At 41.0% G+C, this 26782-nt stretch overlaps 3 protein-coding genes and 1 long non-coding RNA gene across 8 annotated transcripts; 2 read left to right on the plus strand and 2 right to left on the minus strand.

Annotated features, from left to right (window-relative positions):
• Positions 1 to 181: 181 nt before the first annotated feature.
• Positions 182 to 4270, plus strand: adprhl1 (ADP-ribosylhydrolase like 1). The gene is made up of 7 exons (XM_079338890.1): positions 182 to 1027; positions 2135 to 2299; positions 2390 to 2515; positions 2679 to 2819; positions 2960 to 3087; positions 3195 to 3327; positions 3442 to 4270. The coding sequence occupies exons 1-7, from the start codon at positions 814 to 816 to the stop codon at positions 3609 to 3611; spliced, it is 1077 nt and encodes a 358-aa protein (XP_079195016.1). The 5' UTR covers positions 182 to 813; the 3' UTR covers positions 3612 to 4270.
• On the minus strand, positions 1046 to 10907 carry LOC306820872. 5 transcript variants are annotated; one of them, XR_013778725.1, is made up of 6 exons: positions 10477 to 10907; positions 8265 to 8392; positions 2899 to 3006; positions 2655 to 2801; positions 2161 to 2300; positions 1046 to 1513 (listed from the first exon to the last, which is right to left on the minus strand). It is a non-coding gene; the product is annotated as an uncharacterized lncRNA (long non-coding RNA). The 5 variants fall into 5 exon arrangements; XR_013778727.1 differs by lacking the exons at positions 1046 to 1513; positions 2161 to 2300 and having other exon boundaries at positions 2568 to 2801; positions 2948 to 3006; XR_013778728.1 differs by lacking the exons at positions 1046 to 1513; positions 2161 to 2300 and having other exon boundaries at positions 2568 to 2837; positions 2948 to 3006.
• On the plus strand, positions 9640 to 18722 carry grtp1a (growth hormone regulated TBC protein 1a). The gene is made up of 8 exons (XM_079338891.1): positions 9640 to 10381; positions 12353 to 12504; positions 12589 to 12747; positions 14756 to 14880; positions 15742 to 15838; positions 16116 to 16288; positions 16865 to 17050; positions 17927 to 18722. Exons 1-8 carry the CDS (start codon positions 10308 to 10310, stop codon positions 18017 to 18019), a joined length of 1059 nt encoding a protein of 352 aa, XP_079195017.1. The 5' UTR covers positions 9640 to 10307; the 3' UTR covers positions 18020 to 18722.
• On the minus strand, positions 18706 to 25345 carry lamp1a (lysosomal associated membrane protein 1a). Its single transcript, XM_079338889.1, has 9 exons — positions 24946 to 25345; positions 22130 to 22236; positions 21797 to 22016; positions 21446 to 21607; positions 21132 to 21337; positions 20906 to 21031; positions 20748 to 20814; positions 20498 to 20665; positions 18706 to 19785 (listed from the first exon to the last, which is right to left on the minus strand). The coding sequence occupies exons 1-9, from the start codon at positions 24998 to 25000 to the stop codon at positions 19646 to 19648; spliced, it is 1251 nt and encodes a 416-aa protein (XP_079195015.1). The 5' UTR covers positions 25001 to 25345; the 3' UTR covers positions 18706 to 19645.
• Positions 25346 to 26782: the final 1437 nt, after the last annotated feature.

A 26782-nucleotide genomic window follows, 5' to 3' on the forward strand; every position in this document is an offset into this window, starting at 1 on the left:
TTCATGGTTCTTATGAGGAACTACTGACCTATTGTTTGTATAAAATGTCCGCTTGGCAACAGTGATCCCTTATGAGGTCGCATTCCTGCCACATACCATCATCATCATTACTAGCTCTTCTGGTAATGCTAAGCATGGTGAAAGTATAGCTTCACCCACCAATGACCACATCACTGGTGACACCAGTCTGGATGATTTTTCATTCTTATCTTTCTCCCATGGGGCCGGTGGGATGTCAACAAGGTCCTGCACCAGCTGACAAGTCTGCAGTCCAACCCAGCAACACATTAGCATCTCTCCCAGTGTGTCCAGCCCCCCATTACCAGTCCACAACCAGCCATCCAGCTTCCAGGCTTCAGTGCCATGGGGATTGCCTTTTTAGGAGACACCTGATCACCGCTGAACTCTACAACGCCCCACACAAAAACTATGACTAAGAACATGATGCTCTCTTGTGTGCGCCCCAAACTGTGACAGGGAGTGTTTGTTTTTGTGTGAATCAACAGATGAGATACGAGAAGAGCAGTTAGGGCGAAAAGGTGTTGTGGAGGTCTTTGGTGATTTTTTACTTCAAACAGGAATTTTAAAAAAATCCATTGTTTTTAAGATGTATTTGGAAAACAGATTTTTTGTTCTCTGACTGCAGTCCTTTTGAGGCGGGGAAGATCGACTGCAGCGTGGAAAACGTTTAGATTTGTTCACAAAACTGTGTCATCTTAATCCCAGGAGGCAGAGTGGGGGTTTTGTTCAAGATTAGAGTGTGTTTTCCCTGTGATAAATTCGGAGAGGACGCCGTGAGTGGACCCTGGTGTTATGGAGAAATTCAAAGCAGCCATGGTTCTGGGTGCTGCTGGGGATGCCTTGGGCTACAGAAAGGGCCGTTGGGAGAGCTGCACCTCAGGCAAGAAGATCCAAGAGGAACTGGCCTCTTTAGGGGGACTTGGGGCCCAGAAGTTAGACCCTGATAATTGGCCCCTGAGTGATGCGACACTTATGCACATGACCACAGCAGAAGCACTTATAACAGGTAAGATTTATATATATTTATAAGGATTTTCTGTCATTGTTAAATGTTTCTAATGAATCTCTATTACTCTATTTCATATCGCTTTAAATAGAACCAAAAGCCATATTTAGTTACCTGTTCAATAATATATGGACATCATCTGACCTATCCAGCCAGGTGTTAGATGTTTTTAAGAACACCTTCTTCTATAAAGTCAATGGAAGCAGCTAATCACTCACTGGAACAATGAATCTCTGAATGAATAACCCCGCTGACATACCTATAATCCATCCTTGTGACTGACCATCAAAGAAAAAAACCTCTGTCACACTAAAGTCATTTCAAGCCCCCTGCAGGGTGGGCAGCGGTTGCCAGGACAGAAAAGTCCAAAATAGCCTACTTTGGAAAAGATGATCCACGGCTCCCCTTTGCTGAACAATAGCAGCTCCGTAATCTGCTGGTGTCATGTTTGACTGCAGATGCGGTTCTAAGCCGGTGACAGCAGTCCTGTGAAAGGGTGATGACATCTATTGAGATTAGGAAGCCCAATTTAGACACAAAGCCCGAACACAACATACACATGTTGTAATACATCTTGTTAATGCCAAAACATACAATAAAATATCAATGTTATATGTGGCCAATCATCCCTCATTAAATTCATTTAGACAATAAGGAGTTTATATTAAGCCAAAAAGAACCAGTTTGATTCTACCACTTCCTCTTTGAACACGTTCATTGAAGGATTTAAAGGAACACATCCTTTGTTTATCCTCTTTCATCCACTGTAACAGGATCTGAAATACAGTCCGGTCCAGAGGGTGAAAGTTGCTAACATTCGAGATCACTCACTACTCAGTACAAAATAATGCTTTGTTAACGTAGGGTCTTTCTTCAAAACACATAAAGTCAAAATGAATTAATTGTTGCAGGATGGCTGTGGGATCTGCCCCAGGATCCCAGTTGACCCCTTGGTGTGTGGAAGTCACTCCACTTGTTCTGAGGCATGCTGGTCCTAATCTATGGTGCGGCAGGGCGAAGCTAAACTTAGCCCATCGCAGTACCACTCATCTCGTCTTGCATGCCAATCATGAATGCCTTTCAGTCTGCATTCGTCTATGTGTCCAGATTACTGGTGTTTGGAAGACCTGTACAGGGAGCTGGTGCGTCTCTATGTTGAAGCCATGGTGTCTCTCCAGGGTAAGGCTCCAGATCCTGCCACTGTGGAGGGCTGTGTTCACCTCAAACCACATAACTTCCTGCTCGCCTGGCACACACCGTTCAATGAAAAAGGCTAGTGGAGATTCATGATACTGTTATTAAAAACATAACTACGTGATTTAAATGATGTGTTTTAAGACAGACACATATGTGTATGTACAGGGTCTGGTTTTGGTGCCGCTGCCAAGGCCATGTGTGTGGGTATGAGATATTGGCAGCCCGAGAGATTAGACAACCTGGTGGAGGTCAGCATAGAGATTGGCAGAATGACCCACAACCATCCAACAGGTTAGCATTTTCTAAAATACACCATACAAACAAATGTGTCATCTAAAGTTGATAATGTTACATGTATTTTATTAGTTAGTATTTATATATATTCAGATTTTGAGTTTGAAATGTCAGTACAAAGATATTGCACAGTTACTATTTGTGTCCTCCTTGGCTTCAGGCTTCCTCGGCTCCCTGACGTCAGCTTTGTTTGCATCCTATGCGATCCAGGGGAAGCCTGTTGTGACTTGGGGCCGCGAGCTCATGAAGGTCATCCCTCGAGCTGAGGAGTACTGCAGGAAGACTATACGACACATGTCAGGTTAGTTTGTGCTTCTGTCTGTGTTGAAGTTAACGCATAAAAAAAAATATAGTGTTTGTCAGTAAAGAGAATTCCTCACGTTGGGTTGTGTGTTGAAAGCTGATAAAAGAATATCTGTCTGATCTTACACTCCTGAGCAGAATATCAGGAAAACTGGTTCTACTTTGAGGCCAAGTGGCAGTTTTACCTGGAAGAGAGAGAGATAGAGAATGAAGGACAGAACAAAGCGTCCTTCCCTGATTCTTATGACCCAGAGGAGATGGACAAGGTACAGAACAGATAAATAAACACAACAAATACAAGCCTTCGGGTTGTTCATTATAAAATAACCTAACAGGAAGTTCCTTGCTGTATTCTGTCTATGTCAATGTACAGATATATAAGCGCTGGAGCTCAGAGGGCCGTGCAGGCCGGAGAGGTCACGATGCTCCCATGATAGCCTACGATGCCCTTCTAGCTGCCGGCAGTGACTGGACCGGACTGTGTAAACGAGCCATGTTCCATGGAGGTGAAAACCACAGCATGATGCACATTGCAGGACTATATCAAATATATAGGTCACGTGAAAAAAAACCAAAACAACTTGCTGAATGTTACATCAGTGAAAATGCTCTTTTTGTAGGTGAGAGTGAAGCCACAGGTCTGATCGCTGGCTGTCTCTATGGCCTCATGCACGGCTTGAGCCAGGTTCCCCAAAGTCTGTACCAGGATCTGGACAAAAGAGAGCGCCTGGAGGAGCTGGGAGAAGCGCTTTACAAAGCAGCATCTGCAGAGAAGTGCATAGACAAGTAAATCTTCTCTTCACTGGCCTGAACCCTACTGGCTGCACAAAGGAACTGCACATGCCTCTAAAACTGCCTGCTCTTATCCTAAATGACCCTCTAGTCATGTACACACTGATCTGTTTGGAACTGACATAGTTTAATTGACATCCGCTGGCAGCTGCAAAACATGCAGCAATGACTGCAGGTGTTTTCTTGGGTCAAGCGTGCTTGATTCAAGTCCTCCCTCCAATGCTTGTTTTTGACGCTATTTCAAATGTCTGACAATACCATGTGGAGGATATACAGTATACAGAGATAGGCTTCATGTTCAACAAACAACATGCATTTCCTTATCTGACATCCTTTTCTAAAACTAACTTGTATTAACATGAAGCACAAACCGATGTCATGGAAAAACAATGTGTGAGTTTAAGATAGGCTTTCTGTGATCTCTCGTCGCAGAAAGCTTCAGAATTTTTGAACTACAGCAATCTTTTTCATGCATGTAACATGTCCTGAAATGTTTGAATGATTTTAACTTGTATGCATTACATTACTAAGGTGTAATACTTCTATCATATACACTGTGATCACTGTTTAGTGTACTTTATTGTGAAAAGCCCCATCACATGGTGAACATTAATACGATATAAACATTAAAATGGACTGAGATAAATGTGCATGATATGCCTGTTTCTCTTTGTCTTTCTTCTGTCTTAATGTTCTACCAATTCTCCTCCTCATGCTGCACAAACCTCCTCTACAATGCGCTGAACTAATCTGTAACAAGTTCACTACGCTGGAGTGTGAACGTTATATCTCCTCCCCTCTTTGCTGCCAGTCTGGGATGACTATTGGAATTTGATGTTCATGTAAAGTGCTGCGAGGTGACAGCATAAAGTCATCCAGGGAAAAATATGGAGTTGAAGATGATAAAAATAGTTGCTCTGGAGTAGGGCTGGGCGATATGACCTCCAATCACTATCACGATTAACAGAACATTTTACCTTAATGACGATTAATGAGCGATCATTTTAGTTCTCATAGTTCACTGACATGGGCTCTACTGTAAATAAGCTCAACTATTCAAGCTGGGTGTTGTTTTCTAATGATAGTGTATATTTGATTAACTATTTTCTAGTTATTTATTGAATATTTTGAACTGAAATCAAATCATCGCCAAAACTGAAAACACATTTTAGTTTTAAATTAGAAATGAATTTCTCGAAAACAGTAGTAAATAAATAACTTGCATTTATTTAAAAAAAAAAAAAAAAAAATTCCAGCAGTGTTTACATTTTTGTTTGGTGTCGTCTTCCCTAAAGACAAAATGTGTCCATGTGGTGGATTGGACGTGTCGTCACGTGACTGCCCTGAAAATAATCCGAATAATCAACATGGGCTAGATTATGTCGGTTAGAGATTCTGAATGTTGTTTTCCATTAATTGCCCAGCCCTACTGTACTTTGGAGTGAATTTACTGGGATTAATTTGGCAATAGGTAAATTCCCTTTCAAAAACAACTCCACCTTTTGATACAAAATGTAAAACACAAATATAGCTTTGTATTTCACAACTGTCAAATTGGTGTGATATCATTGCTCCAGTGAGACAGCTAAACCCTGACTGGACTATAACGTTTATGTTCGACTTGTTGGCTTGGTTAATCCAAACCTATTAGGTTACCTTAACATCTTTATTTTAAGACATTTTACAAAGAGAACAGGCCCAAACCGTTCTCTTTGTTTACAGTGATAACACTTGGCTGCAGATGCTACAGGGATTAAGTTGTGCTCGTTCTCCACTCTCCATAGACCAGATTCTTGGAAAGCCAGTATCAGCCCTGATGCCGGTATGTTGAGGAAGTTGGTAAGAGATCGCAACTGTCGCCCTGTTCTCCGAGAGATTCTGGAGAGTCTCCTGCATTACCTAACACGGGATCTTACAAAGCTGACCGGCCCAAACTTGGAGACAGCAGGGTGGGATATTGTTGTGGAAAGAAACACAGATTGTTTAGACAGCCAACTTCAGACAAGTTGCACTATTGTTCAGCTCAAGAAAGAACTTCAAATGACCTGGGAAAAGAATGCTGAGACCTGTTCCAAGATGCCCTGCTGGTCAGATCCACAAAAAGAACGTGGAGGAGATCAAAAAGCAGGAGACTTAACATCCAGGCGCCTTACCACATTCCAGATACTCCAATCCAAATTCTCAAGATCCACTCCTAAACCTCCCCTCACCCACCAAAGGGAGGTGGGAACACTTTGTCCGAGAGTGCTGGGGGGTTGTATTAACAGCCGCCAAGACAGTGAGCATGACATGCATACAAAGGCTCGCGATGGAAGAGAAAAAGGACTGAAAAGGGGAGGCAGTGTGAACAATATTGTTGCTAAATTTGCCATGGCTCAACAGAAGGAGAGGGGCCAGAACATTTTGAAGAAACAGCCAATCAAACCAAGAGTTATTGGAAGAGGCATCCTTTTATCATCTCTGATGGAGAAGTTTGAGACGTTGGCCACTGTGCGTAAGGGAAGTGTCTTGAAGAGTCCAACAGACAGAGCTTCTGGTGGAGTCCAGGTAACAAGTAGTGTGAAAGAGAGGGTAGCTTGTCATGAAAAGCTGCACCAACATGCAGCTGAACAAACTGTTCAAATACAAAACCAGCACATGCAAAGGAAACGTAAATCTGACGAACAGCAGTCAAAAGAAAAGAAAACGACAAAAGGGAAGGAACAAAAATCTGAGCACAAAGTGGATGTGTCAAGAAAAGTTACCTCCAATCTGGAAGAAATGTTTGATTTGAAATCAATGAACATCGAGCAAAGAAAGCAAATGGGAGATACACACCCAATGGATGAAGACCGTTGTTCATTCGAAGCCCAGATGGAGGATCACGTTTATCATAGCGATGCTGAGGACAGGGTGCCAGGGGAATATGGTAATACTCAGACTACAGTAGAAGAAAACAAAATGACCGGTACCTTAAAACATGGACATCTTCAGATAATCTGTTTAGCATATGTCACTGAGAACACACTACCAGAACCATGCAGGATAACTCCTCAGGTAGAAACCCAGGTTCACAGGCATCTGGCAACCATCATAACCTGCTCACCTGTGTGGTCCAAATCCGTGGATAGTTCTCCTAAAACAAATTCTGCGAATCCGTCACAAAGCTCGTCCTTTGGAGAGATTTTTAACCTGATGACAGAAGATCCTCAAAGAGCCCAACAACACCCTTCAATGGGATCAACTGTATGTGAACCTTTGGCTTCAGTGACTGAAGGGAGAAGTCCCTTAAGATCAAAAGCTGAGAGACTTCCTACATCGATGGAGCAGGTAGAGAAAGATAGACTGGGAAATCTGAATCCAATCAAAGCTGAGACCACACATCGAAGGTTGCCAAAGTACCCCATTCCATGTGTCTGCAGATTTGAATATTGTGAAGAAGATGATGATGATAATGATGATGATGATCTGACTGATTTCTCCCCCCAACCGGTACCGGAAACTGTCACTCCCTTGCTTTCAGTACCACCACAACAATCTGATAATTATGAGACAGCTTTTGATTCTCGATTGGTAACTTTTCAAAAAGTGAACCTCTGTCTTACTAATAATACGAAAGCACCAACCCATTGTAAACAAACAAATGAGAATCCAGCAGATGGAAAAGAGAACGATATAGAGGAAAAAGTGGAAGTCACACAACTGGACACAAAAGAAAGCCGTATGCTGCAGAGTTTAACAGTTTGTGATGACGCTGCCAAAACGACTGCATTTACAGAGAGTGAGACTTGTGCTGTATCATTTTCTACAGTTGAACCTGAGAGAGAAAGTCCAAAACACAGAGCAAAGTACACAACAGTCAACTATGGGGATCCTTCAGTAAAACAAACATATAAACCAAAGATTATACGATTTACTGACACCTTTACTTTTTAGGTTAATATCAAATGTACAAATTATACAAACCTAGAACTTCATATGTTTCTAGTCAAGCACAGTCTCATTTTAATGCAGTTTAAATTAAGATTAGTCAAAGTAGTGCACTAGCATTGCAAACATGAAGACGTATACAATAAACAATAATGAGGGGGGGTCTGAGCTGCAGTAACAAACAGCCACGCAGAGCGGCGACGGAAAACGGAAATACACCAAAGCCATACCTGGTCCACGATGTTCAAGTGTTACTGTGTGTCAAATCATTTATAACATGTAAATATTTCCTCGTCATAATTCTCTACAGGTTGTATGGTGTTTAACTTTTACTGTAAACTAGAAGTGTTTTAATATTGTTTTTTTTTTCATTTCTAAATAAACTTTTAAAATCAATCCTGTCTCATTCTTAAATAATAAATAAAATAGGGTAGTTAGCTTTTTGTCAAATTTAATAATAAAAAAACTGGCTTTATTCATCATCAACAAGTTGTCCTGGTAACAACAAGTACCTGAGAATATTTTTTTAATGATAGAGAATCTATCAGGCAATACAGATAAGTTTATAAACAGGAATAATCAGCTCAAGTGAGACTTTAAGATTGAAGGTTTATATGAGCACTGCAAGAGAGGAATTTCTGCTTAAAACTGTGCCAAATGTGTCCATAGCTGAAAGTTCATCCTGTTGACAAATCAGACCCCGCCCACCAGCAGGATTACACTCGCAAGTATTTAGACTTACTCTGGTATATTACGAGAGGATAAAAGGTCAAGGCCTACATGATCCATCATCTGTCCATATCAAGGCTTATCCCGATTCTTCATGCTCCGTTCTGGTAGTGCTGTTAGGAGTATGGTGTTCTTATCTATCTGCGTATGATAAACAGAATACAGAATACAGGGCAGGTGGAAAATGTACAAAAACTGAATAATACAAATAATACAGGTTCTTTGTTTCTACATTTTTTTAGTGATTTATGCAGGATGGCTATAGTGATACGTTTTTGTTTTGATTGCCCTAACACTTTTCTATCCGGACATAATGTTTCTCCTTTTCCAGCCATGGATAATACAAAACAATGATGTTAAAAGATGGCTAAAAAGCCAGCGGAGCAACCTTAATGTCATCCTGGGACAGTGAGTGTCTGGGGCTCTGCTCCAGATTCTCTTATTAGCACATAATTAAATTTAAGTCAGGTGACTGTTGAAGTCTGAGTCATGTTGGTGCTCATCATCTTTTACAGAAAGAGCTTTCTACTTTTACTTGAGCAAGTGTGAAAGACTTGTCTTTATCTTTTTTTAATTTCAATGTATTTGTACAAACAATATAATATGCTTTCAAACATGTTTCTCTTAAAAAAACGGGATGATGGGCTGATACTGGGTTTATAAAGAGAGAAAGGTAAACAGGAACATCAATGCTAAGTTATTTTGAGGTCATCCATTAAGCATGGGCCCGACTTAAAAGTCTCTTTTCTATTTAATTAGGTGGGGGGAGACCTGAATCCCCTGTGCAGCAGAAATGTAGTTCCAGGTATTTAATGAATTACTAATGTCCTCCACAGGCGCATGATGTCAACATATGACTGAACTACCTGTGCTACGTGGCTGTGTCAAAGAGGGCGCGGCTTGTTGCCTTTACGTGTTATCGGACATTACGGAGTCATTCCTCATTAAGGAGTTGTGAACGTGAAAGTTTATGTTGCCATGTGTGTCGCAGTCTATAAAGATTTGTTATTTACAGTCTATGGTCTGTAGCGTTTATATTGATAAAATAAGCGTATGATAAAATATTCTACAATGTGTGAGCGTAGCAAAAACATAAGTTTGCCTACTTGTTGCACAACAAGGATGGTGATGTATTATTGTAAAGTACAAATACGACTAAAAGTCATACATTTGTATCAGGTCAAAAAGAATAAAAAAGTTGTTCAATCTTTAACAGACTTTACACTTCTTTTAAAAAATTATCTTGTCGACGTTTCAGCAAATGTACAAACCAAAAACTACAATAAAACATGTGTAGAGTCACAATTAAATAGCTTTAAACCTATCATATCTCCCTCCTTTAGTTAAGTATCTGCACGTAAAAAACAAACAAACCCTGAATGCTTTATAAACGTCATTACACACCCCGATGTCTCTGAGGTCGGATACTACGAGAATCACCTGAAGGCAGCATTAGTTTTGATTGACGTGTGTGTGTCCTGGGACAAACGTCACTACTAAAAACATTTTCAACCCACTTCGCACGGTGCGGGCCGGTGGATTTTCAGTGGCTTGGTGTTTTAGGACAGCTTTAGTTTTCTTCATGTAAATATAGTTTTTAGCGCCTCATACTGGTTGGTTGTTCTCCAAGAGGAGACCCAAAGGGGGGCAGAAGCAGCAGCAGCAGGTGTATGTGTGGATGCCGATAAGACTCCAAGCAAACTCCGTTTTTTAACACGGCGTGTTTTATAACAATTCAACATTTCAGTCATTTGACTTCTCGGTAAAGTGGAACAAAGCGTGGGGATGCTTTTTCAAAGCTTCCCGTCTTCGAGGATAGCATGTTAATCCCAGAGAAAAGGCAGCTTCTAGTCCCTTTTCACTCCGCAGTACGCCAACATGGATAAAGTTAGAAGTCGACGATAAATGACTTCGACTCGACTTTTGTGATTTCTTCGACATTCACGTCACGTACAAGAGCATGTTTTTGAGCTGTTGGTGGAAACACAACTCGGTGGATTACAGAGTCTGACACTTGCACAGACTTTCATGATAACACTGGAGGTGAAGTGAGGCAATGGAGAAGAAGAACAAGGCGAGCGGTCAGAGCCCCTCCACGGTCAACGGAACAGCCAGAAGCAGAGTGGAAAGGTAAACTTAGCAACCGTCTATGTTTGCACTATGTTCGCGTTAAAAAAACATCATCTCAATGACTATGTGGAGCCAGGACTAGCTAAGTAACTTACCCGATAACTAAATTTAGTAGCAGCTAATTACTTCATCCCTCATTTCGTGGTAGTTGAAAGCATTAGGAAACTATTTAAAACACTTACTCAAGTTGTTAGCCCATTGCTAACGGCTACCGATAAAATACTACCATATTTATTTTATCATATCGCGATGATTGCGAGAAGTAATCCTTAGTTTTCCCCCGAATGTTAATTTATCGCGATGATTGCGGTAAATTGTGCGTAGTTTTTTTCTTCTTTAAATCTTCCAGAGCCATATAAAGTCTGAAAAGTTAAAGCACATCTTCATTCTACACTGTCTTTCAATTTAATGTCTCTTAGGTAAATGTATTCAGCTGATTAATATAGTAATATAAAGAGGCAGAGGTGTGCATTACTCTAACAGTTTGGTTTTTGTCAGAAAAATTAGAAACCTGATCCTGCTCATAACGACGCATCGTGACCCCAAAAAGCCCGACAGTAAATCCTACCTGCTTGAAGATTATGATGTGAAAGCCTTTTGGGAAATATTTCAGACAGATTTAAAGACAATGTGACAACAGTACTGTTAGATACTTTAGTTAAAATGGGGTTATTTCATTTTAATAACAATGTTTGCCACCATAAGGCTACTTTTACAACCTCCGAATTATCCATACAAGTGAATAAACCAAAAAATGTGAACAACTTTCATGAGGGAAAGATTTATTAATTACATTGCCATAGTTTTGTTAAAGTGTACATTACAAACTAGCTCCTGGCTACATATTGGACACTCTGCAAATAGTGCAGAACAGAAGCATATGGACATATATATATATATATAGACACAAAGCATTTGGCCTTTTGTAGATGTTTGTTTCAAAACAACACAAACCTTGAGCTATGGTTTAAATGACAAGGGAATCTGTTGCAAGTGAAAACAGGCTACACTTTCACACCTGAACTTCTAATATGCGCCCATCCCTTGTTTGGGCAACAACATGGGGTAGCATTGCATTTGCAAGATGACACCTTTTGTTTTCACTCAGCGAATACTGTGTGTAGTCTACCAGCAGTTGTGTTTCAACATGTTCAGAAAAGATGCAGTAAAACGGATCATAGATTTGCTTTATTAATCCCAATCTGGAGAATTGTGATGTTACAGCAGCTGGTTAGAAAATAAAACAACATAATAGTAAATCCAAAGCAAATAAGCACTAAACATATACAAATACGAATAAGAAGATGTGTATACATGCAGGATTGAACTTAACGTTTAACATTGAATTTAACATTTAAAACACAATGTTGTCAGGCATATGTAACTGAATGTGAACTTTACTGGAGGTAAGATATGTACATGTGAAGACAGTTGTAAATGTGCAGGATTGATATAGAGAGTACTGCTTTGTATGTGAATGTTCTTCTTATTGGATGACTTTGCTTTTGAGGAAGAGTTAAGCTACAGGGAGATAATCTTGTTACTGAAGGCTTAAGGTTGAGCCACCTACACACACAACTTTTTCATCTGGAGTCTAACTCCACATTTAGTTCTTGTACACAAAATGATTCATATTCAAAAGAAAAGACAAGTTTGACCAAGTAAACCTTCTATCTTTCCTCAGTGCTTAGTTCAAGCTTAACTAGAGAGGATAAAGCACAAAGTAAGGATGTAAGGACAAGGCCTTCATAATAAAAGCATCAGCAGTTTTAAGTAGACACAATAACATTCTTTACATGTATTGTGAAATTCTCATTTTGCCCCAAGCTCAGTGACATATACTACAATAATACACAGGTTGAAGCCCATAATTAATCTTAAAAGACTTTTGATTTGAATGCATGACAATGTTTCATTCAAGGTATTTACAGTCTTTCTTTTTTTCTTTTTTGTTGTAACTTTTGGGCCTAGTGTGGATCCGTACGGCTTTGAGCGCTCAGAGGACTTTGATTATGAGTCATATGAGGAGCTCATGTCTGAGTACCTTGTTGTGCTTACCCGGCGATCCATCAAGTGGTCCAAACTGCTGAAGGGGAAAAACAAGGTGCAGAAGAATGTAACATGTAAGTGTGAAAAATGAGCAAGCCAGCTGTGTGTGTGTTGTGTATTCAGTGCATCTTAACTGAACTGTTCCCCCTCTCCTTCAGTAAAACGTTATGTGCGTAAGGGGATTCCTAATGAGCACAGAGCTCTGATCTGGATGGCAGCTAGCGGGGCCCAAGAAAAGCTGGAGAAGAACCCAGGATATTACCAGTCTCTTATCGAAGCCCAGCATGACCGTAAACTGAAGGAGACCATCTGCACAGGTCAGACTGTCAAAGCACTTTCTCCTTCATCCATGTGCTGACTGACATCTCTTTACACCTCACACCATCCCCAATGAAGACGTTTTTAAAAGAGTAAAGGAGCAAAGTCAGTTTTCAGTTATGCGTTGTCTTTGAAGACCTATTTAAACAATAAAGAGTTGTTTATTTTCTTCACACCGCCTACTTGTGCAAACACTGAAAAGTAAACAAAACATTAAGAGACATCAGTCAGGGATGACAGAGAGCAACAGAAACATGTCTAAATGGCACAAAGCTTTTTGTTTTACCTTGTCCTGTTGAACATGTAACTGTAGAAACAGAGAAACTGTAAAATAAGTAACATTGAAGATTTTATTTTGTAGGATCTACTCACAGTATTCTGTCTCACTGACTCTGGACTGTAAGCACAGAACAGTTGAACCCCAGAAACAGTCGGTTTAGTTGACCGGTTGATAGTTCTGCCGACGATGCCACACAGAAGGGTGTCTGACAGTTTGCTGTTTTGTTTCTCTTACCCGGCATTACAGAATCTTGTTTTCAGTGTCGAGTGTCTCATCTGCATCACTTTGAAGTAAATGGAAATCCTCTTCATCATTACATCGTTTGAAGGGAGTGCTGATTTACGAGAAAGGATCCAGGGTAGCAAGTGATAGATCCATAAACATGAGGCGTATTAGAGAAGAAAAAACTGTGGTTCAAGTCAATTTTATATGTACAGCACATTTCATACAACCGTAAACCCAATGTGCTTTACAGAAGACAACGATAAACGAACAAACACAAACTCATTAAAAATTATAAACCAAACAGAGAAAGATAAACTAAGCAATGTTTTAAGATGCTATTTTCTACAGAACTCAGTCATGTAACAAAGCGTTTAAGACCTGATCAATCATTTGATCTCGCTCAAACAAATGTGACCTCAACAGTATGAAGCTCGTGTTTGCATTGTGTATTAGTTTACTGGAATGTTCAGTCAGGCTTGACATGCAAATATACACTATGTGTTTGTTTAGATGTTGTCGGATCACAAGACTGAAGTACCGTAAATTCCGTACTATTGAGCGCACCTGGATATAAGCCGCACCGGCTAAAAATAAGTAAATAAATGTATTTGTACATATATAAGCCGCACTTGATTATAAGCCGCAGGTGTCCACGCTATAACAAGAGCTATTTACACAGACGTAGGCTACCGGTAACATCCGCAAATACTGTAGCGTCCGTACGGACGTTAAAGGACGACGAGAGCGTTCAAATAATAACTTAATAACCCGATCACTGTCGGCCGTGACCACGCCGTTTACAGCAGAGAACAACACATAACTTGCCGTAACAATCCAACTCTCTCCCCCAGCGTTCTCGCTGGTGCATTCACTGACTCTCCACATAATCGGAATTATGAACACGTTATCAACTACTGACTTTACAACATGAACCGTTACAATACGAAGCCTAGCCGACGGTGTCTGTAACACGGCTGATGAAAAAGATGACCGTAATATATTTCACAGGAAAAAGTCCATCCATTCACTGCCTCAGAATGACTTCATTACTCACTTCCTCAGTCTCTGTTGTCGCTGTCAGTGTCATCTTAACGTGCAGCAGCTCTGTTAGCTTCTTTGACAGCCAGGTCGATCGGCTTTAGCTTGAAAGCTGCATCATATGTACTTCTCCGTGTGTTTTCCATGATGAGGGTGCGTGCATGAAGCGCAAAATGACTGATATTAAGATCCGACGTGACGAAGTCAAATGTTTTTGCGGCAGAAGCTCATTGTCCCCCATAAAAAACCATGCATTAGCCGCACCGGAGTAGAAGCCGCAGTGCTCGAAGTGTGAGAAAAAAGTAGCGGCTTATAGTCCGGAATTTACGGTAATGATTGAAAAGGTTAAGGAGACTCTGGTGCTTGAATTTGCAGCAACACTGCAGTGTATACAACACTAAGTAAACTAAATAAATAAATATATATGTGTTTGTGTATATATTATATTATATATTTTTTTACAGACTTGAACAGAACATTTCCAGACAATGTCCAATTCCGCAAGACGTCCAACCCATGTCTACAAAAAGCTCTGTACAACGTGTTGCTGGCATACGGCCACCACAACCCCACTGTGGGCTACTGTCAGGTAATACCACTGAAGCTCTCGCTGGGGGGGGATTCTGCATTATCAGACTTGTTCAAAATGAAAAAGGGAATATTTGATTTTGTCAGGGAGCTCCCAAAATGTGTTCATGTACAAGGCCAATGGTTTGTCTGGATTTGGCGTGGGGAAAAAAAGCACAACAGACTTGAATATAAACTCTAATATTTGTTGCAGTCTAAAATGGACAATTTGAGTGGATGGAATTGTTTTAGATACCCAGTCACCAAATTATGAGAGGCTTGTTTTGCAATTCAAAGAGGCAGCAGAGCTGTGCTCATGGTTCCATCCATCTATCTGTCCCGCTCAGATCACCTGTTTGTACTGTACTTTATTATTATGATCCACGTTAGCTGCAGCATTGAAACAGCTCGTCTTCCTGTCTGAGCTCGAGTGTCCAGCAGAGGGTCTTTTCTCTGGATGGAAGTCGATCTTTGATGTGTCTCTTCAAACTGTCCTTCATCATCTTTAGATTTTTCAGTTACATGCAGGTCACACTTAAAATTCAACATTTCAACAGAGTGAAGAAATGTAACAATGCTCCCTGGTCTCTTCTTTATGTGACTAACCTTTCAAACAACGGCTCCTGTTTGTAATCACGCTTCAGTATCTACCTTCTGTTTGTCTACTGTGTCGTTTGTATTACAACTCCACATGTATTAAGTTGTCTTTGTTTTATTTTGATATTAGTAATAAGCTCCCCCCCAAGAAAGACATTTAACAGAAGATTTGGGGTCTTCATTGAATGCTTTCATAAAAACCAGCTCGACAGTCTGTAATGAAACCTGCTCATGAAGGATCACAACGTCCCTGTGTAACATGAAGGTGACTCTCTTTTGTCTCCAGGGGATGAACTTTATAGCTGGGTATCTACTCATCATCACAAAAGATGAAGAGAAATCCTTCTGGCTGATGGACGCACTCCTTGGGAGAATCTTACCAGGTGTGTGCGTGTGTGTGCGTGTGGGTGTGTGTGTGTGTGTGTGTACATTAAACAGTTTTTTCAAGCTTGTGTCCTGACAGTAGTTGGTCATTGCACTCTTGGTTTTTATAAAACAAAATCCTGTAGGTCACATGATCTTCTGTTTATGGCGTTAGAACTACAGTGTGGTTTATTTAGTATCTTGTACACACTCAAACAGCGACATGGAGAGTATTGTACAACTCCCAATAATGTGTGTGCGTGTGTGCGTGTGTGTGTGGGGGGGGGGGGGTTCCAGACTACTACAGTCCAGCCATGCTGGGACTAAAGACGGACCAGGAGGTGTTGGGGGAACTTGTGAAAGTCAAAGTCCCCGGAGTGTGGCAGACCATGCTGGATCAAAATGTCATGTGGACCCTGGTGGTCTCCCGATGGTTCATCTGCCTCTACATAGACGTGTTACCAGTAGAGGTGAGTGTGCTTCAGTCAAGTCCTGCCATTGTCACTTACCATGAGCAGCCGTTTCTTTATTCAAGAGTTTCTTGAGGTGTAGTAACAGACTGTGTTGAAACATCTAAGACTTTAACGACACATGAGGAAGTTATTGTAAACGTTCACGCTGGGATCGTTACCTCTGCTTCTTATATTTCAAACAATAAAAGCGCCGTCATAATCTAAGTCTCCTTTGATTTGTCCGTTTCTTTCCAAATTCAAAAAGCTATGGGAGGGTTGTGGACTCACCAGATACACATGGTAGCTTCACCAAGAGGCTGTAACACATGGAGAGGTTTATTTTATTATTCCCACCAGGCAATGACTTATTCCTGACCTTGATTCAGAGTAGCTGCTGAAGCTCAGGTTCTTCCTGTACCTCACTTGATTACAGCAGCTGAGTTACATGATAACAAAATATGTAGATGCCCTGTTAGTGTCACATGTCATGGTGCTGTAATCATTTTCAGTAGTTAAGCTGATGTAGAACAAACAGCATCAGGTCATAGACGCGTCGCCGTCTTTCACTCATATGTTGTTGTTGTTGCCTTGCAGACAGTTCTGCGGATTTGGGATTGCCTGTTTTACGAGGGCTCTAAAATCCTGTTCCGGGTGGCTCTGACACTCATCCACCACAACGAGGCTCTGATCCAACAGGCCCAGTCTCTACCAGACGTCTGCCAAAGCTTCAAGCAGATCACCCATGGACCATTTGTGGATGAATGCCACACATTCATGCAGGTACAAACACGAGTTCTATAGTTCTATTTGACTGCTGTTTGTAATCCTTTAATCGAGTGTCCATATTTACAAACTGTCTGAGAGTAATCGGAGACGGCTCCTCACTTGGCTTAATAAATTCTATCAAGCTGTCCCAACTTTGGAGTGATCTAGTGCAATAAAGGGCAGACACAGGAACTTACTGAGGAAGTGAAGTTTAGCCCATTGATGGCTACGACACAGCTTTGACTGGCTGATCCAAAAAAAAGAGCAAAAATATAAATGGTGGTAATAGGCAGTTAAAAACCAACGAGCTGATCACAGGATGTGGTCAGACATCGTCTAATTATAACCACTCATGTAATGAACATCTCTGTATCTCAGTATTTGGAAACAATTCTTATATCGCTCCTTTACATCGGTATTACTTCTCTTAAAGTGACAGAGCTGTCATTTTTTATGTGCTCAGCCATTTCTCCATCTTTCTTCCATTTCCTTCTCCGCCTGAGTAACTCTTAAGCCTCTTAAAAGTCCTCCTCACTCCGAACAGCTTTTCACTTCAGAGCCCTCACGAGGGCTAAGATGCTTTGTGAATAACTTTTGTCTTAACTTAGAGGGGGGAATTCTGAGGCAACAATATATTTCTTAGAATTGTGCTACGAAGCTTTATGGCCCTTTGGTCGTTTTGAAAAAGGCCCCCGAAGTACAAAGACTTTCTCCTAGTAAAACAATCCTAAGCTTTTCAAGTTCAGGCTAGATCCTGGTCCCTTCCTCGCTCCGTCGCTCACAGAATGACTCCTCGCTGAGGATTTTTAAAGCCAAGTGAGGAGCTCTCTGAGATTATTGTCTGAACATGAGTTAAAAATGGGCCCTGGTGTTTTATTCTGTCCATCCTAGAAAATATTCACTGAACCGGGAAGTCTCTCCATGGCAACCTTGACGAAGCTGCGGGAGACGTGTCGATTTCGCATCATCGCAGAAGAATCTTGAACCAAACTCGACTACCTGTCATATGAAAAACATTCCACTGGGATGAGTCCCCACTAGCTAGTTTGCACTTCTTCTTTTTTTTTCACTGACTAAAGTCATGCTGACATCATACTGTATAATAATGTGTCTTAAATAGATTGATCATACAGCTTCAGTGTAAATATATGATGAAGACTAGTCAAAGCTATGTGCTGTATGAACTGATGATTCCATTTGAGACTAACTGAAATGTGATATTTTGCACTTTAATATAAAAGGTAAAAGACAAAGTTGAGGCCAGGTCATATTAATGATGTGTTGCACAGTTTAAACACAGCCATGAGGCCAACTTTACTCACATTGAGAAACTCCGACAAATCCTCATGCTGGAACCAACTGAATGTGAATCACACTGAAGTGATATATTTCTGCAACATTTCAATATCTACTTCATGTAATTATTAAGTTGTTTGTCAAAGTTTGTGACCTTTTCCTTCACAGGCGAGAAAGGGCTGCTCTCTTTTTCTATCAAAGGTGTATCCACTTTGTTCTGTTGGGAATAGCGATGTTGCTCGGGACAAAAATAACCGTGGCATTGGTTCCAGGCCGGAATACTCCGTGTAACACACACCAGAGCTAATGCTCGTGTTTATTTCACTTCTGGAAAATCTACGAGTGCTAAAATGAAATACTCATGGAGAAATAAAGAGTGCTGAACTTTGAAGAGTTTATTAAGTTTCTGTGAGATGCACAATAGAAAACGAGTTCACACCATTTTCTTTAAAACTTAAAAGATCAAATCACGACAAGTCCTATCAACATTTCCTTCCAGAGGTGGGGAGAAGTGTTCATAGCTAAAAGTGCCCATGCACTATTTCACTTCATGATATAAACATGTAGTTATGCAGAGCTACAAAACCGTGTGTGTTTGTGTTCAGACCACTACACGCCGTTTACACAAAATAGTAACCCACCTTGTTATCGTCAGAATTATAAGAGTGTACTTTGTATGTTGGATTTCCCTCCTGGGACAGCTCAGGCTTTTGGCTGTGGAGCAACATGATGAGAAAAGATACAAATTCATTTCCCTTTTCTTTGAGTCTCTGGGATAATCGTAACGCTCAGGAAGCTTATTAAAACTGCTCGTCAACACGAGTAGGCTCAAGAAGAAAGAACGGGGGCCAGGCTGTTGGCTCTTTTTAGAATCAATATTCTTCTTGTGCCGTTTATTGATTCTCTGCTTCTGAAATTGCATGGGATACAAAAAGATCTTTTTTTTTTAAATGTAAAGCTACAAACAACAAACCAGCAGTTTGAGCAAATTCAAACATTTCATGGAACAATGAAAGGAGAATAGAGCAGCTGATGGGGAAATTGCTGTGGCAAATTCAGACTGCCTCGCTCCTTTTAGACTCCATCTAGATGATCACACAAACTAAACTGAGCAGGTCTTTGGCTTCTCACCTCACGGACAAAGTGAAAGTAAAATATGCAGCGGTCACATATGATATGCAAAAATGGCACGCACTCACCACAGAGTACCGACCGCTTCCATTCACTCATGTTGCATCTAGTCTTAATACGTGCTCTCTCTCACACTATGGTTCCTCTCCTCTGCCAGGTTTAAGTTTGAAATAAAAGCTCCACTCAGATAGTTTGGTATCCAGCGTGGCTCCTCTTCCTGCCTATTAGATACGCAATGAGGACGATTAGCACCAAGCCGGCAAGAGCTGCTCCCACGATGATGGGGATCAACATCTGGGTCTGGTCAATCTGACACTCTTCGGCTGGATGTTGGAAGGAAAAAAAGAGACGATGAGAAGTTAGTTCGTAGAGTTTTTCATCTGGAAAAATGCCCAGTCTGTGCATTTCGACTGGCTGAACACGTTTTTGCAGTTCATGGTTTAAAGCTCCTTTGAAATGTTGAACAGAAGGATTACTGATTCTTAACCCATGACCTTTTGATTCAAGACTGTCTGAGGATTGTCTAAGAAAAGTTCATTCATTTAAACGCTCTCCATTATGGCTGAGACATCCAGGACAAAAACATGCTTTTGTTGAGGGGAAATCAACTGTTCCTACCAGCGCTGAAAAATGTGCCACAACAAATGTCGGTAAATGTTGATACAGCTAAATGACATATAAGTCTTAACAGAAAAAGCTTTTAAAACGTTTGGAATTTCATGGAATGTACTTTCTTTCCTTTCACTTACTTTCCTTTTCTTGTCATGGATGGATTTAAAAGCACATACCACTCAGGTGTCTGTCTGAAAAGAACTTAGCTTAGCTCAGCTAAGATGAACGGTATGATTAAGGGCTGGTTGTGATATGTTTTTGTTTTAACAGACATACTGGTAAGAATTCTTAATCTTGTAATCTCATGGAGACACAGTCACACAAATGTCACCTGCAGTAGCTTCTGTGTGAAAGAAGCTCAGGTCTGAGTTAAAAAAAACAACCCAAAAATGAGCGGAGGAGTAAAAAACGAAGCATTGTTACCTGTTGCGAACTGGTTTGTGGTGACTTCAAAGGGTTGCACCTGCACTCTGAATGTGTTGAGAGAGAAAGTTGGCACTACAGCCAGAGTTTGCTCTGCGTTGCACATGTAGGAGCGGCCCAGGGTGCTCCGCAGGTAGTCCAGGCTGGTGTTACTGGCCCAGAAAGGAGCTGTGCAGAGAGGTGGGTCACACTGATTTAAAGAACTCAAGAGCCAGGAGGAAAAAGTTTGAGTCTTCCAATGATAATTTACCCGTCATATCAGACCAGTTAGCGAGCAGAGTTATGGCACTCAGCCGGTACTTGTTGCTTGTAGAGTTCTGTGAACAGGAGAAGGTTTCAATTAACACCTACACTACAAATGAAAAACAAAACAGGATCTAAATTCACACAAGAGGAAGACAATCCTACCAGGGTGAAGGTGAGGTTGAGCGTGGTGATTTGCTCTTGTGTTAAAACCAGGGAAGCACTGCTGGCTTCACATGATCCTGATACACTGGTCTCATTGGGACTCAGGTTTACTAATTCTTGGACAGTCTGGAAACAAAGACAAATGTGGTTCATTTGTTTTACACAAGTCAGAAAGGACAGGCCTATCTGGAATAGTTTACTATGGGTTGTAAAATCTCTCCTTTACCTTGTTCTGAGAGAGAGAGAAATAAGAAACGTTGAGCTGCAGTCCCATCCGGGCCAGGAGACACACACTGCCGTTTCTGTTGTTCACGGAGTAGGTGCCCCGTTCAGGCGTTCCTGGAGGGGTCGGGGCTGGGGTCGGGGTTGTTGTAGTACTGGCAGTAGTTGGTGGAGCTGTAGTACTAGCCTGATCTGCCATACATACACTCTCTGAAGCAGGAAAGGTATAAAAAAAATGTATAATGGCCTTTAAAGAAAAAAAAATAAATCGAACAATCTAGAAATGAGCACGCAGTATTGAGGTTGGACTAACAGTACCTGTTGGACTGAGTTCATTTTGTGGCATGTACGCCTCTAGTCTTGTGCCAGAAAAAGTGACAGTTGATCCTCCAACAAGGAAAGTGGTGGGACTCTCACAGCGGTAGGTGGTGTTGATCGTTGCCCAGATCCCAACTGAGGACGATACGACAGTGACCACATCTAGGACAAAATCAAACATGCAACAAATCAGTCTGCATAATCCCCGAGAAAAAAAGGCACTAGTTCTTTGTTAATCACTTGTTTGTTTCAGACTGAAATGCTGTAATGTAACATGAAACATTTACTTTTTGTTAACGTATAACACGGTTTACGCCGCACACGATGCATCATTTTTATTTCTGTCCTCACCGGAGCTGTCTGCCTCGGGGAAGACTGAAGTGTCACTGAGGTTGTACTGCAGCGTCAGGTTAGCCACATTGTACAGACTTCCATTGGTTGAAAAGCTTAATCCCAGAGCGTGGCCAGGTCCAAACACGGCCACCAGCCAGGGCGAGCTGCTGTCTGTGCCACATGAGCTGCTGCCTGAATCCACTGTGGCGGAGTCAGGCAGAGAGAACTGCGCTGTTCTCTGCGGAAAAGAAAGGAGACACACATGTTAACAAAGGAGCTACGATCAATAAGATGAGTGTTCTTTTTTTAAGAGACAGGAAACGCTAGTGCTGATGTGGTCACTGTGCGTACCGTGCTGCTGGAGGTGTTGTATGTGATGGAGAACGATGCTGAAAGCTCCGCCTTTATGCAGGTGGAGTCGCCCGCCCTCACCTCCAGAGTAACAGCCTGAGAGCGGCCTGAAGAAGAAGTGAACACAATGAGACACAAGGAAAAACAATGGACAGTAAAAACATGGACAAACTGTGTCACACACATGTCATGCTTTTTAGAGTTGGGTGATTTGTGTCATAACATGTCCAACTGGGAAAAACAAAATTCTGTATACGTAGCCCATGAATGCACAATATGACCTGTAGACTGCTTGAGCTATAAAGTTGTTAATATTTAACATCAATGATACTACAAGGCACACTTAGATATTGCTAAAGCATATCTATCTGGGTCTTCTTTTTTATATGACTTGTCTGGTTAGATAAAAGCTCCACCATGAGTATAAATGAAAACAGAGGATTATGATAACGTAACCACCGGCGTCACATGATTTCATGTCCTACATACACAACCAGGCAGTACACAGAGTCACCAGCAGAGGTCTGCACTCTCTTTCCAGACAGAATGATGTGCTGTCCTTTCACAGGTCTAACAGACGTAGAGCCAAACTTTGGGCTCTTATGAACTGAATTGTTAAGAAAGCATTTAGCAGCTTGGCCAACCTGGGAACTTTCAAATGTGCCTGCATGACCGTGTGAGAAGATAACTGTCACATATATAATTTGGAAGCTGAGGTGGCTTTTCCAGACTCCTACGCTTAAGAAAACGACAACTAATATCCTGGAAAAAAAATCCCTTTTATGGGACAGTCACACGCAGCAGGGATTTAACAGCTGTCTTTGCACTTCCCAGGATGAATACCTGTACAAAGATGGAGACAGTTCTGTTCGGTTGTTGTGATTTTGTGACTGTGACTGTTCCTTTTTGGTTAACTCAAAGGCAGCAGAGACACACAGCATGAACGGGCTGGTTCTGTCCTTATCGGCCAAACGTGCTCTCATCAGCTGAGCATGTACAGTCAAATAAAAAAACATATCACTGTTTATTCATTTCACAGGCCACGAATGCACATATTTTATTTGTAAGTGGATTTCATTCATCGACCAAACAATACAATGAAATACAGACACAACATCTCTAATCTTTCTTGGCATGTAATAAAGTACAAATGCAGCATTTTCCTGCTAAGATGATTATTGTAATTGTAAGTTTCTCTAAATAATTGCTGATTACCAGCTCATATTTCTAAGGGACTGATTGAATTAGCTTTGGCCCAACATGCTTCTGTGATTCATTTTTACAACTCTCTTATTACACAAGCGACTGACTGAACACTCCCTCTGCCCTATTTTCACATCTCATTAAGCTTTCACCGTTTCTACCATCTATTGATAAAGAATAAAGAAAAGTCATAAAGAAAAGGCAGTATACTTTGGTGCTTCGCTGCCTTACTGTAACATGACCCTGATGTCACCTCTCCGTTCACCATGTAAACACACAGCCCACGGTTTGCACAACACTGCAATCTGATCATGAGGTAAAGCAGCCGCTGTGTGTACAAAGTATCAGGCTGAAGATAGCAGCATTAGACAGTCTGTTTGGACAGATTAAAAAACAGAAAGGTATCCCATGCTGCATTTTCAATAGGGGGGGTTGCTGATGTTGGATATCTTGAAAGATGTTGAAAAGTAGGAAACAAAACAGAGCATGTATACTCTTTATAAATGAGATGCTTTCTCATTTATAAAGAGTATACATGCTCTTCAATCATAATGAAAGCGTCAAGAAGAAAAAATACAACCAAGCTATAATTGAAATGTGATCTTTGACTCAGTCAGCGAGGTTGTGTGTGTGTTTGAGCGTGTGTGTGTGTGTGTGTGTGTGTGTGCGCGCTCAGGGCGATTAAACTGCTGATACACTCACACTGTCAGTAGGCCCCTAATGACCTGTGTGCCAACAAAAAGCAATCGCCCCAGTCATGTGAAGCTCTCAAATGACACAACAATGGGTTCAATCTGCTGCTCCACAACATTCACAAAACCGAGGCATTAGTATAGAACAGAACAGAATAGAACAGCATCAGGTCCAAGGGGTTTTCAGGTCAAGCCTGTCTGTTTTGACACAACTACCTCAGGACAGCTAACCTTTGGATTTTCTAAATGCTCAAAGCATCAAGCACTGATGGTTAAACTTGGAGGACATCTGGTTTTCTCTGGTTACCAGCATGAAATACTATTTGTTAAAATGTGCATCTAGTGCATAGGCTATGACTATTTAGCTACATAGCCTAGTATGTGTCCATTATTGTAAAATCTGCAAAACAGATAACACAACTCAGGTCTACTGAATCCTATTGCAAAATCAATATTATACACAGAAACATTCAGCAAGCAATAATCTTTTTAACAATCTGTAATTATTATGTTTTATTTAGGCTATTTCCCATTAATATGCAGATCTATTGCTTAACTTTAGCCTTCATTACTTGTCTGGCCTCTGAAATGTCCTAACATCGTCATCGTCAACTAGTTGTGTTCGGGAGGACAGTTAACACTGAGAGAGGCTATTAAATATGTCATAAATAAATATTCACACATTTTATGGGAAATGAAACGTCAGTTTTATTCACTGACTATCATTTTACATCCCGGTCAACCTCTGTGTCTAAATGTAACCGATCACCAGCCTCTTGACACAATAGTAGGCCTAAACATCACAAGAACTCATACCTGACTTACAGGTAGCCTAGTAGTGAACAACTCTGACGTCACAGCTACAGTCGTTGCAGATCAGCAAGGTGATGAAGATGTGCTTTAAACCAGCAGGACACTCACCTGTTACCGCAAACCAGGCGATGATGAGCACGGCCAAAGCGTGAAATAGCTTCATCTCTCAAATCAAAGCAAACAGAAGAAATGTTGAACGAAGAAGGTCAGGAGAAGACACCAGAGAGGAAGTGAAGCGTCGCCGCTTCAGGCGCAGGTGGGTCCTCACGAGCGCACCGTCAATCACACTTGACTTCGCGGACAGTTATCTAAAACACGAGACGTCACTTTTGCGCTCTTCCCGGTGTTGTTTGCTTTCCTCTTCTGACCTCGGAAAGACGGAAGAATTATTCAGTGTTCATAAGGACATGCCCTGTTGGAAACGAGCGGTTAAACGCGGTTAGATGTCGCGCACAGCCTGACTGCGTAAACCGCCTCTCTCTCTCTCTCTCTTTCTCTTTCTCTCTCTCTCTCTCTCTCTTCACGTCATGTGAACTGGACTGGAGCTTCACAGTCACGTGAGACCACCCCTTCATTCTTTCACGAGCTTCATTCAAGGCAATGCTTATCAAGGGTGCTTTGCTCTGTAATGAAAACGAAATGTCATCATGCATAGTGAAGAGCTTTGATTTCGTGCAGCTTAAAAAGAAATTGCGTTTTAATAAATAAGACTTATTAGTGACTCACATAACTCTACATAATATAGGGTAAGTATAAAGAGGACCCCTTAAGAGAAAAGGTGTTGGTTTCAAGGGACTCAGGGACAATGAAATATCTCACACTCGGGATATATTTCATGGCTTATTAATTAGAAGTTATTAAAAAGTGATGAAAGAGGACTTTATCTGATTTTTAGTGTTAAATGTCAAGTCCTGCACATCTAGCCTAAATGCACTCGTTTTACATGCATGTTACTGGATGATACTGGAAAACAACTCTCCTGAAGTTATTTAGATAGTCCTATACCTAGCATGTCACATGTAAATGACATAGTATGTTTAAATTCAGTATCTGGAGTCCAGCAGTATCCTGTAAAAGGGAAAGCAGCATGTGAAAGCGCGCGCGCGCGCGCAAACACACACAATGATGTGCAGCCTGAAAGTGCATGAGTTACTAGGAGTCAGCTGACACCTCCATCAATTCACGAGGGTGTGTAAAACCCCAGAAGGAACGCAGGGGCTGCTTTAATACTGCCGTCGAGGACTTATCAGGACCCCACCACATTCCCCTGTCATAGTTTAGTCACTCTTTGTTACAAATTGCATTTTTTTTTTTTGTAAAACATCTAACCCTTTGCATATCTCTCTTTTTTTCCCCCATCATACAAAAGCTGTAATTTATTGCTGTAATGTTGAAAGTAACAAGAACATCGGTTTATTTTCAATTCAAGCAACCAGTAACAGATTGACAAACTAAACTTGAGAGGGACACATTCCTAGCAGGTGATCTTTCAGTCTCGATGAAAGTATAAGAGCTTTCAACATGCTCAAGCACATGAATGAATATATACACGATGGGAACTATGTGTGATGCCCACGTTGATCCTTAATGGCTGCATGGTCGACGGAAGTCTATCATTTGACTCACTTGCTGTCAATAGAGTTGGGTATTGTTTAAAAAGTGTCATCAGTATCAAATAAGATTAGCTTTGATGACACTAAGTGATTCAAGTACATCATCTGATATCCATTTACATCATTCTAGACGTTTGAAAGAGGGACTTCACATGCACAAAATGCTGCTAATACCTGCTTTTTTTCTCAGATTTTTTTTTTCTACAATGATTATAGTTCATTAAAGCAATGATATTGATTATGGTTTCAAGATGCATTTGACATCACCAAACCGCAGGCAGTTGTAGCAGTGAGAAAGTCACATTCTATTGATAAATGCTTGAGATGACTGC

Source organism: Symphodus melops, assembly GCF_947650265.1.
Source record: "Symphodus melops genome assembly, chromosome: 3".
Classification (NCBI taxonomy): domain Eukaryota; kingdom Metazoa; phylum Chordata; class Actinopteri; order Labriformes; family Labridae; genus Symphodus; species Symphodus melops.

Excerpts from the sequence above, each read along its gene's own strand:
- adprhl1 (XM_079338890.1), top strand. The coding sequence starts at position 814 with ATGGAGAAATTCAAAGCAGCCATGGTTCTGGGTGCTGCTGGGGATGCC. Across the intron at positions 2,516-2,678 it reads GACCCACAACCATCCAACAG|GCTTCCTCGGCTCCCTGACG; the intron begins GTTAGCATTTTC and ends CCTTGGCTTCAG. Across the intron at positions 2,820-2,959 it reads GACTATACGACACATGTCAG|AATATCAGGAAAACTGGTTC; the intron begins GTTAGTTTGTGC and ends ACTCCTGAGCAG.
- grtp1a (XM_079338891.1), top strand. The coding sequence starts at position 10,308 with ATGGAGAAGAAGAACAAGGCGAGCGGTCAGAGCCCCTCCACGGTCAAC. Across the intron at positions 10,382-12,352 it reads GCCAGAAGCAGAGTGGAAAG|TGTGGATCCGTACGGCTTTG; the intron begins GTAAACTTAGCA and ends TTTTGGGCCTAG. Across the intron at positions 15,839-16,115 it reads CCTTGGGAGAATCTTACCAG|ACTACTACAGTCCAGCCATG; the intron begins GTGTGTGCGTGT and ends GGGGGGTTCCAG.
- lamp1a (XM_079338889.1), bottom strand. The coding sequence starts at position 25,000 with ATGAAGCTATTTCACGCTTTGGCCGTGCTCATCATCGCCTGGTTTGCG. Across the intron at positions 22,237-24,945 it reads CGCCTGGTTTGCGGTAACAG|GCCGCTCTCAGGCTGTTACT; the intron begins GTGAGTGTCCTG and ends CTTCTTCTTCAG. Across the intron at positions 21,608-21,796 it reads CCCCGAGGCAGACAGCTCCG|ATGTGGTCACTGTCGTATCG; the intron begins GTGAGGACAGAA and ends ATTTTGTCCTAG.